Source organism: Cervus elaphus, chromosome 10, assembly GCF_910594005.1.
Source record: "Cervus elaphus chromosome 10, mCerEla1.1, whole genome shotgun sequence".
NCBI classification, from domain to species: domain Eukaryota; kingdom Metazoa; phylum Chordata; class Mammalia; order Artiodactyla; family Cervidae; genus Cervus; species Cervus elaphus.
Window position 1 is genome coordinate 17,456,560 of NC_057824.1, and position 11,621 is coordinate 17,468,180.

General features: G+C 46.3%; 1 protein-coding gene and 2 non-coding genes across 3 annotated transcripts; 2 read left to right on the forward strand and 1 right to left on the reverse strand.

Moving 5' to 3' along the window:
• Positions 1 to 1,446: 1,446 nt before the first annotated feature.
• Positions 1,447 to 1,519, forward strand: TRNAR-CCU. Its single transcript has one exon. It is a non-coding gene; the product is annotated as a tRNA-Arg (tRNA).
• Positions 1,520 to 2,912: 1,393 nt separating this feature from the next.
• TRNAK-CUU lies at positions 2,913 to 2,985 on the forward strand. Its single transcript has one exon. It is a non-coding gene; the product is annotated as a tRNA-Lys (tRNA).
• A 78-nt stretch (positions 2,986 to 3,063) lies between these two features.
• Positions 3,064 to 4,090, reverse strand: LOC122702065 (vesicle transport through interaction with t-SNAREs homolog 1B-like). Its single transcript, XM_043915573.1, has one exon. The coding sequence runs from the start codon at positions 3,962 to 3,964 to the stop codon at positions 3,317 to 3,319; it is 648 nt and encodes a 215-aa protein (XP_043771508.1). The 5' UTR covers positions 3,965 to 4,090; the 3' UTR covers positions 3,064 to 3,316.
• Between the last annotated feature and the right edge of the window lie 7,531 nt (positions 4,091 to 11,621).

Genomic DNA, 11,621 nt, shown 5'->3' on the forward strand with positions numbered 1-11,621 from the left:
GCAGAGCCCAGGGTTCCCCCTGGAATCTGTGACCCCCAAAGATGAGTATGAACAGGAATACACCCGTCCCGCCCCAACGCCGCCAGCTGCTTCTGCAATGCGTGTTCCCTGGCGTCTCCTCCTCCCGGCCCCTTTTACTGAATAAAATACAATCGCTTTAAAAGGCGAGTCTGTGCGGAGACCGCGCGCATCCGTGGGACGAAGGACACCCGAGGCACAAGGGGCCCACGTCTACAGCGTCCTAATTCTTCTGTGTCCGCCGTGTTGTTCCCATGCTGGTTTCTCCCCAGTCTCCGGCCTGGGGGCTCCAGCGCCCCCCACCCCTAGCCCGCCGCTTCATCCGGGCGGGTGGCCGGACTGCCGGGACCAACAGGACAGAGGAGATTAGAAGCCGCGGCAACTGAATCAAAGTTTGTCCTCTGATTCTGTCCTGGATTTTTGTTTGTTTGTTTGTTTTAGCCATAAAGGACTTATTGGAGGAGATGGAAGGAGATTGGAATCTGGACTGCGCATTAGATAATCCTGTTGCTAGAGTGACAAAGGATGAAATCGGGATGGGGGTGACGAGAGGAGAATCTAAGGTCCCGGGAGCTCTCCTGAGGGGATGCGGTGGGGGTGGGATCTTGAGCGGCTCTGGATTCTGCTGACTTTTTACCCTTCGGATTAATTAGGAACTTCAGTGAAGAAAGAAAGGAGGGTGGCGAGGGAAATTGCAGGGGGTGTGTCCCGATCCCGCGGGTTTCGGCTTTGGGCAGCTCCAAGGGTGTGGTTTGGCCTGGAAAAGCGAGGTCGGGCGGGGAGTATTCTGCGGGCGGGCGGTCTCCCGGACGTTGCCAAGCCCTGGGTGACGATGCCCAACGCAGGGAGCTGTGGGGGACGTTCTGACTGTCGCCTGCGGCTGAGCCTCGGCGGGAGCGGAGGGGTCGCCTCCCCAGCTCGCGGTGTTGGCCCCTCACGCCTTCTTCCAGCCCCGCGCTCCCCCGGGGCTTCTGTCCAGCCGCGTCTCCCGAGGACTGAATGTTTATCACACACGCCGCAGGGTGGTCCTGCCCAACGCGCCGCGGACTGATGCAATCAGGGACCCTCACTGCTTGCTGCATCTGTCATCCGCAGGACAACTCAGGGCGTTCCGGAGCCTGGAACTCCCGCTGGAGGAAGCCGACGAACCGGACTCCGCGGAGCGCGCGGGAGGAGCCGCAGGAATCCAGGGAGAGAAGGGCGCGGCGGGCGGCGAGGGCGAGGCGCGCACGGGAGCTCTGCCGCGCGAGCCGCGGTTGTCTGTTTCGCTCACGACTCTGTTCCTTGGCGACTTGAACAGAGACTGGGACTTTGTAGGGACTCAACCAGGTTTCTAATAAGCACCCAAACCAATTCCTGGATCACTTTCTAACTACTGGCGACGAGTTATTCCTTCTTCTCAAGTTCTTGGGAACAGCCTTAGCAACAGCCCCAGTGGCCTAATGGATAAGGCACTGGCCTCCTAAGCCAGGGATTGTGGGTTCGAGTCCCACCTGGGGTAGTATGAGGGGCGGCCTACCTTTCCTTAGATGGAGAGATGCATTTTGGGTCATTAGATAAATAGATAACAAGATACAGATTCCCCACAATCTTTAACAAGGAAGGACAAAGACGGTGTTCCTGTACATCTAAATGGGAAAAAATGTGTGGTTACACATACATCTTAATGTGGGAATATGTGTGGTTTCATTTGAATTTTGCAAAGCAGTCTATTCTTTTGATCCTCTAATTCCAATTCTTTGACTCTGTCTCAGAGATAAAACTACTGATGTAAGTACAAAGATGTTTATTGCAGCAGAGTTTGGTAAATAATAAATAAAAGGGAGACGGGAGTGGCCATCTGTGGGAGACAGATGGAATACATTTTCCTTCATTAATACTGTTCAACCTCAGAAAAGAATGTTCAGTCATCTATCCCAGTCGACTTGGAAGTTCTTGCTCTGAAAGGCGTTCTCGGTGCATTTCTTACAGAACAAACAGTAACTCCCAAGCCGCAGCTGTCCTTGCATTCTGTATAGAAAAGAATCAGGTGTGGAAGGACCCAGGAGGGAAGCGGAGGAAAAAAGAGACTCTAGCAAAATGCAGAAATACACAGATCAATAAGTAAACAGAAAATGTGGAGAGCAGAACTTGCCCATTTGAAATGTGGGTGTAAGAACTGAAAGGGCGCTTAGGGGAGAACTGGAAGTAGTGGGGTGGGGAGCAATGATAACGTTGACATGATCTGGGTTAGGATTGTGGGTGATTTTCTGCCTGGACTTTTGTTATTTCAGTATAGCTACTTTTGTGACTTTTTATAATCACAGGTCAGGAGAAAGAGCCCCGTGTCCTCAGAAAATCTCTTTTCTTTTCTCTTTCTTTCTTCTTTTAATAACTGAAGAGGGCAGGGCAAGTTTCCGAACAGGGAAGAGAGAATCGCCACTTAAAAGACTCTACCACACTTCCTGCTTGCCTGTTGTGTTAAAAACTGCAGGCGTGGAGCCTGGTGAGGAAGGAAACAAAAATGAACAGCAGCAATTTCCTTTGATCTGGAGTCTGGCCCCCTTTTATCCTCTTTCTTAAAAATCTAATTTGTCAACTGCGGTATCCTCGGCGCTTGGCAAACATTAAGCGTTCAATCAACACTTGAGTGAATGGATGACTCTATTAGGCGAGTGACCGCTGGTATGTTGGGACACGTTTGGGGTCCAGAGCTTATGGGAAGATGCATGCTCCCCGCCAGGCAGCACAGCCCCAGCTCAGCAGGTTTCGCCGACTCCCGGCCCAAGGAGTCCCCGCTCCGACGGAACTCCATCCTCCTGCAGCCGCTGTTGGTAATGCTCCCACTTCATCTTCAGGGTTTTGTCAGGTAGTAGGTGCACACTTTCTCCTGAAGGGACATAAAGTCACTGAGAGCCCGGCTAGCTCAGTCGGTAGAGCATGAGACTCTTAATCTCAGGGTCGTGGGTTCGAGCCCCACGTTGGGCGTACAGTCTTTTTTCTTTCTGTCGGGGAAGGCGCGAAAGCCAGGATTCTCCTTTTTTTTTTTTTTTTTTTTTTTTTAACTTAAAGAAGTCATAAACGACATTTATTACCTTGGTATATCATACTGGTCTTATTGCTGTTCCTTCACGTATCAGTGGTTTTCCGTCTTCCTCCCTCCACCCACAGTCTGGCTACATAGTGCCTTCTTGAACCGCTAGTTCACAGCAGCAATAAGATTTTTTCCACACCTCTAACGCCATTCATTCACGAAGTCATAGTTCTGGTCCACAAACCCTTCCCTGTAGGAGGTTCAATGCCTGCCAAAGAATTTGTACTAAACCAGGCCTCCCAGAATGGCTAGCTCCAGTAAGATGACGATGGAAAGCAGCAGCTTGTTGGTTGTCACTTTTCTGGACATTGAGCGGAGAATCTTCCGACTTTTGCTCAAGTTTTCACTTGTATTTACCAGTCTACTCTTGGTACGTTCCAACTGGTCATGTTGCTCCCCCAGCTCTTCTATGATTTCTGAGCCAATCTGGTGCTCAATACTCTGGGTGGCCCGGTTCAGGCTGTCAGTGCCTTGCAGAAGCAATGTCCTTTGAGACTGTAGCCGATTCATATGCTCATTCTCCACAGTGTATGTACCATATTTCGTGTCTCCTCGGGCCCCAGGAGTGGCTGTCAAAGGCGTACTTCTCACTTCCCGATGGAGTTTAGCAAGGTCCTTTCGGTAGGTTCGAAGCTTAGACATCATAGGGTTACGGAAAGATAGGGGAGCGTAACGTAGTTCCTCTTCCATCTCTGCCAGCGTTTCATTTGCTTCCTGTTGCTTTTCATCGAAATCTCTGATCAACTTCTTCTTCTCTTCTGTCCCTGCGGTCCCCAGGAGCCGCTCCGGCACCCCTCGTAGGTCTTCATGGAGGCCGCGGAAGATCTCGTGCAGTTTCTCGAAATGCTCCGAGGAGGCGGCAGAGGTGGCCATGGCGCAGGCCTCTTTCGAACAGCGGGCGCCGAAATTCTGGGCCGAGGGCCCGTTCCTACTCCGTCGTCAGCCGCCCAGCCCCGCAGGCATCACGGCGACCGCCGCCACAGTCGCCCAAGACGAGGCGCTTCCGGGGCCGCGGCCGCCAGGATTCTCTTAAATACATACCAGAAGTAGTCTTTGAATAAAAGTTTTTAAATTTAGGTAGACTTAGAAAGATGGCATCTATAGTACTATATCAATTTTTAAAAAGGGCAACCAAGAAAACAATTACAAAAAAGAAAACAGAATAAAAAAGTACAGCCTGATATAATGCCTCCTGAGGGAAACCTGGAAGCAGCAAATGTCACATTTGTAATGAACAATTTTCTAGTAGGGGCTTCCCTCATGGTTCAGGGGCTAAGACTCTGTGCTCACAATGCAAGTGGCCAGGTTGTGCACTAGATCCCACATGCCTCAACTAAAGACCCCCGCATGCCTCTACTAGACCTGGTGCCGCCAAATAAATAAAATATTTTAGAAAATTTTTTCTAGTAGACTCATTAAATTCTTAAAAATGAAGTCAATTTTAATAATATATTTTATCTTATCTGTGCTTAGTCACCCAGTCATGTCCAACTATTTGCAACCCCTTGGACTGTAGCCCACCAGGCTCCTCTGTCCATGGGATTTTCCAGGCAAGGATAACTGGAGTGGGCTGCCATCTTCCTCCTCCAGGGAATCTTGCCCACCAAGGGACTGAACCCAGGTCTGCTTGTCTCTTGCACTGCAGGCAGATTCTTTACCTGCTGAGCCATAACCAAGTTATTATAATTTCCCACATAATAATATACAAATTATCAGTGAGATGTATTGTGATCTCAACCTCAGTACTTTTGAAATTTTGAATCAGATGATTCTATGGGGGGTGAGGGGAAGGAGGGTTGCCTGTTCATGGCAGAATGTTTAGTAGCGTCCTTGGCCTCTAGATGTCAGTAGCCTCCTTGTGACAACCGACGATGGCTCCATACACTGTCCAAAGGCCTCTGGGAGGCAAAGTTGTTTCTGGTTGGAGTCATTTGTCTAGAGAATTGAGGGCAAATATATTGGTACGAACAGTTCACGTGTGGAATCTTACAGGAGGGCTAACTGGACAAGGGCCAGATGGCAGGGTCATTTCATCCTGAGACAGCCAACTCAGAAGGCAGCCTGGTAAGGTCAGGAAATAGGCTGTGTACAGGGGACTTTGCTGACAACGGTCTGTCTAGTCAAAGCTATGGTTCTTCCAGTAATCATGTTTGGATGTGACAGTTGGACCATAAAGAAGGCTGAGTGCCAAAGAATTGATGTTTTTGAACTGTGGTGCTGGAGAAGACTCGAGAGTCCCTTTTACTACAAGAAGACCAAAGCAGTCAATCCTAAAGAAAATCAACCTTGAATATTCATTGGAAGGACAGATGCTGAAGCTGAAGCTCCAGTACTTTGGCCACCTGAAGTGGCCACCTGACTCATTGGAAAAGACCTTGATGCTGGGAAAGATTGATGTCAGGAGGAGAAGGGGACAACAGAAGAGATGGTTGAATGGTATCACCAACTCAATGGACATGAGTTTGAGCAAACTCCAGGAGATAGTGAAGGACAGGGAAGCCTGGTGTGCTGCAGTCCATGCGATCGCAAAGAGTCTGGAAAGAGTTAGCGACTGAATAACAAAACAATAAAAGGACTTCACAAATACGTTAATATATTGAGACTAGCAGGAGCCAGATTTCTTGCTGGTGAAGTTGGAAAGAGAAGGCTTCAACAAATCCTATGGTGTTGCACTGGAGTTGGAGGTATTGCTAACTTTTTCTGGTGACTTGGTAACTGTTGTTTCACTGGTAAAGAGGGTTGGTGGTAGTGACTTCATAAAAGCAGGTCTTAAATGGTATATTTTCCTGCCTGCAATCAGCATCTTTTCTAGTTCTATCAGTTTTCTGTATTTCTTAACTGCCATAGTCTGTATAATGAACTTTTCGCTTTTCCCCGTGTCTCTCCGTCGCAAGGAGAGGAGCTGCCGCCCTGTAGGCTCATAAGCAAGGGTTGGACGGGTGGAAACGCTCCAGCTTCTAGGTCAGGAGGAACAAGCAGACTCAGCACCGAACCCAATAGGCCGAAGGCCCCCAACGCCTTCTGTTAAGACGGGCTCATTCAACCCAACATTGCGAGCGCGGAGCCGCCGCTGACTGCAAACGGGTCATGGTGTCATGAAGCAGAGATCCGGTCCGCGAAAGCCGGCCCCTTCCTACGTGCTGACCACCAGCCCCACGACCGCCCGGGCCATCCGCCGCAGGCGCCCGCACTTGATCCGAAAGAAAAAGTACCGCCGGAGTTGTGCGCGGCCGCCATCCGCCCTGCGCATCGTGCCGTCCTGCGTAGCCTGTGATGGTGAAGGAGAGGCGGACCTGCCCGACCCAGAGCCCCTGGACGACCCCCTTCCCCGAAGCAATGACGTTATTGCCGACTCTCCTAAAGAAGAGAAAGAGGGAGGGGAGGGGGAGAAGGAGAAGGAAGAAGAAAAAGAGTAAATGCTAAGTTCATTCCTTTAATTGTTCATTTTCACCTTCTGTTATTCAGGAGATCCGGCTCGATCCCTGGGTCGGGAAGATTCCCTGAAGGAGGGCATGGCAGCCCACTCCGGTGTTCTTGCCTGGAAAATCCCATGGACAGAGGAGTCTGGGGGGCTACAGTCCATGGGATCGCACAGAGTCAGGCAGGTCTGAGTGACTAACACTTAAACTTATTTATGGCAAATTACCTTAAATTTTTCTCTTTTAAAAATAGCGTTAATATTGATTCACAAACTTTAAAATATTTAATATTTTATAATCACTTATAGGGCTTCCTTGGTGTAGGGAATATGCTATGCACAGGCCGGTACTATAATGGGGCTTCTTTGAAAAATAAGAATGACTTTCTCATCACCCCCAGGCAAAGGGCTGGGAGCAGTAAAAAGTACATCATGGAAAAACATCATGAAAACAAGATGTTGAAGTACTGATGTGACTGATGGAAAGCCATTAGTGACTGTTCTCGTAACCAGAGTCTTGAGGGAGTTGCTGAGAAAGGTTTCACTAGCTGAAGGGCTAAACGGAGTCGTGAAAGGCCTGAAGGTTTGACTTTGAGGACTGTGCATTGTAATTCTTTATCCCTGATCTGAGATTGTAAAAAAACAGATATCTCTAGAGCATGTGCAAGGAAGTAGATGTTAGCAATAAAAGGCATGCAAGGATTAGGATCTGGGCTTTTGCCTGCGAGCGGCTCAGCCCCCTGATCCCCACCTTATTTCTGAGTCTTATTTATCCGTATTCTTCTGCTGCAACGCTCCCTCAGGTTGGTTCGTTGTTGCGCTGGTCCCAACACTTGGTAGGACTCTGTGGTAAAGAATCCGCCTCCCAATGCAGGAGACAAGGGTTTGATCACTGGGCTGGGAGGATAGAAAACGCAGAAGAGCAATGAAGCCTGGGAACCACCGCTACTGAGCCTGAGCTCTAGACCCATCACAATGAGAGGCCCTTGCACACGCAACTCTGGAGAGTTGCACAGAAACAGAAGCCTGCACAGCAATAAAGACCCAGCACAGCCAGAGATATATAAATAAATAAAAGAAGTAGTTTATAATCACTTATAGGTTTTTGTTTTGTTTTGCTTGGCTGCGCTATGCAGCTTGTGGGATCTTAGTTCTCACACCCGGGGTGGAAAACTGCCCCCTCCACAGTGAAAGCCCAGAGTCCTAACCATTGGCCATCCAAGGAATTCCCTATTGTTCTCTTTGATGCTTAAATTATTTCAGATTCAACCAGTGGGAGAGCCCTTTCAAGCGAGCATCTTTGTTTATTTTCAAAAATCTATGTTTATCACAAATCTTCAATTTGAAAATTTTCAATCCTGAAGAAAATTGAAAGTTGAAAGAATAATACAGGGAATTCTCTGGTGATCCAGTGGTTTATGATTGCATGCTCTCACTGCCCAGGGCATGGGTTGAATCTCTGGTCAGGGAATTAAGACCCCACAAGCCTCATGGCAGGGCAAAATAAAATAAAATAGTACATTAAGCATCACATATGGATATGGTGATCCATTTGAAAGTCATTTGCAGTTCATATATGTCCACATTGGACTTTTGAGCATTTCCTTATTTTTTGGCACACACATAATGTCCTAGACTCACTCACCTTACTTTTTTTCTGCCCACATCTGGAAGCAGCCCTTTCTGTAAGAAATCCTGTTTCCTTTTAGTAGAGAGTGGCATTTAGAAACCAAGATCTGGGTGCTAGGTATGATGAATGCTACTGGATTGTCATTAATTATGGTTTTTGGTTTTTTTAGTTCACTCTAACTTTTAAAATAGCTTACTAATTTACTCTTGTGTCTTGAGTATTCCTTCTCCAATCCTTTGCTTAACTCAGGTCAGTTGATGGAGTGACTCTAGTGGATTATAGTAACTGATATTTATATATTTTATTTTGGTTATATATATATATAAAACATATGTTTGTGTTCTGTGTACATATATATGGAACATATATATATATGTTCCATAGCATTCCTTCCCATTTCTTTCCTTTCTTTTTTCTGAATATATTTGGGAAACTTCTCCTCTCCTCCATTTAGTCCTGGTGGTAAATTTCCATCACCGAATTCCCATATGGAATGGGCTGGGTTTATGACCCACGTTGACCAGAATACCTCACTTTCCCATCAGGCATGGTTAATTCTGATCTGGGCATATGATTCAGGAAGGATTGATCATAGTCTTGCCTTACAACAGTGCCAATAAACTGAGAGAAGCGCCCTTCGATGGTTAGTCTGGGAAGATGTGAGGGAGGTACTGGTGGCTACCTTCTTGCCACATGGAAAGAGTCTGCAGAGCGAAGACAAACAGAAGCAAACAGAGTAGGGGATAGAGAAATATAGGTCCTGATGTCATTGTTTGGGCCCCTGAATCTAGCCCTGTCTGAAACACACAGGCTTTGCAAGAATAACTTTGGACTTTGCAGTTACATCAACCAATAGAGTCTATTTCTTCTTAAGCTGATAATCCAGTCACCATTCTCCTCCCCCTCCCCAGATCTTTGATAATTAATTTTGTATGTAGGGACATTCGCCTATTTTTGGAGATGGAATGCAGAGAACTTGATGTCATAGTATGTATCTGATGGAGACATGAAGGCTTATTACAGTCCTGGGATTCTTATTTTGAGTTACTGCATGTGTGCTGGGTCACTTCAACCATGTCCAACTCTTTGCAACCATATGGTTAGTAGCCTGCCAGGCTTCTCTGTCCATGGGATTCCCCAAACAAGAATACTGGAGTGGGTTGCATGCCCTCCTCCAGGGCATCCTCCCAACCCGTGAACTGAACCCACGTTTGTCTCCTGCATTGGCAGTTGCGTCCTTTACCACTAGCACCACCTGGGAAACCCTTTGACTTACTGGGAGCAGGTTAAAGATGTTTATTAACATGCCATAGTTAGCATGGGAAATATATTGATGATCAATAACCCAAGTAGTGGATGACTAACTAGAAAGTGAAAGTGAAGTCGCTCAATCATGTCTGACTCTGTGCAACCCCATGGACTGTAGCCTACCAGGCTTCTCTGTCCATGGGATTTTCCAGGCAAGAGTATCAGAGTGGCTTGCCGTTTCCTTCTCCAGGGGATCTTCCCAACCCAAGGATCAAACGCAGGTCTCCCGCATTGCGGGCAGATGCTTTACCTCTGAGCCACCAGGGAAGCAGAAACACTCTGTTGTCTAAAGGACCTTTTTTTTTTTTTTTTTAAAGGAATGTCAACTGTCACTTATGACCCAGGTGTATGGTTTTTATGAGTAATTCTTTAATACTATCAACTCAGGAAAGTAAATTGCAATGCATAAGATTAAAGGCTTTATTGAGCATCTTAAAGCCAGATCTTGCCCTCAGAACAAATAGAGCACTATGTATTGGACTCAGGAATTCTCCGTTCCTCATTAACATCCATGTTCTACCAATTTATAAATGAACTCAACAATGTTTCCTATTTCTACCTCATTTACTCCCAAATTAAAATATAGAATGAAAGATTTTTCCACTGACCCATTGTAAAAATAACTATTGACATATGAAGATAAATATGTGACACTATTTCCAAATGTTATTTATTCAAAACACAGGTGATTAAGCAGAAAACAAAGGGTATAAATATCACAAATACCTTTAACCTCCACCTAGTGGACATGGTCCTAGCCTAGTGCATTGATGAAGTTAGAGGTCATCGGTGTTTAACATAAATTACCTCATTTAATCTCACAGTTCTACAAGGTGATTATTATTTCTCCTTTCTACAGAGAGCGAAAATTTGTAATTCTCTGAAGATTGGTAGCTTTCTCAAGGTCATACAACTGATGATGTGGGTCTGGAATTCAGTACCGATCTAGGTGATCCAAAGTTTAACCCTTATCCAGCTTCATGTGTATTCCCCAGCAAGGCTAGGTGGGGCATAAAATATAGAACTGGGAGTTTTCTTTTGCAGAAGGGTTGCTGCTACTGACGATCCCCAAGATTGCATCATTTCCAGTGTTGCCAAGTCCTGAAGCAGCAATTATATAACTCTGATGACAGGTCTTTATTATTAGTGTTGGATCAAAAAAAAAGCCCACAGAGGAGAGGAGAGAGTGACTATCGGCTTGTCTCTAATGAGGCCCTCAGGGCACGAGGCCCTAGTGGCCATCTAGTCTCCTGTAAAGAGATGGCCGCGTGATACCCAAACATCCTTCCTGCACAAAGGGCTGTGTCTGTGCACCCCAGCCCCTTGTTCATGCAAACTCAGCCTGAAAAACCCAAACATGAGTCCCTCTCCTTCAGAAAAAAAATCTCTCGCCAGGTCTAGAAAAAAGAAGCAAACATGGGGATTCTGGGGACCGTGAAGACTACCATTCTTCCTGGGTAAGGGTCAGATGGGTGGAACTTCTTCAATCATTTATTTGTTTATGTAAATTTATTTATTTACATCCCTAAGATGTAAAGCCTTAAGGGGGCTTTAGTGGCTCTGTAGAAACAGTTCTGAGCTCATCTGCAGTTCCTGCCCAGGCATAGCCAATATGTTTTATCTGTTTATGAGACCCTGAACTGTGGGGAAAACAAACAGACCGAGTTTCTGCCAATCCTCTGGGTTGTTTCCATTTTAATTTTACGAATTTCTGTTAGGGAGCTCAGCACACATAGCCAAAAAGGCTGGCTCAGAACTCTGTGAATTGCTCCAGAAATTTGAGCCCAGGAAGGAGTAGCAGCAATACTATCATATCCACGATACCACTTTGGGAGCAGTTTTTGATTGATCATGATATCCTCAGAGCAGGTGTGCTAGGAATGTGTAACAGCTACAGATTAGAGATAAGGGAACTAAAAAATATTCTCTAAGGCAACATCACTAATGATATTAATATCAGTGACATCAGTACTCTGTTTCAGGGTATATGCTTACTACATGTCAGTCTCTATGTTAACCATTTACACTTGTTATCCAGTACTCATCATAAATAATATAGTCTCCATTAATAGTCCTGTATCTGTAGTGTTTCTGATACTTACATTAAAAAATACATGATTGTGGTAGAAAGTTTAAACATACACAAAAATTATGGACAAAACCACTGTCACATT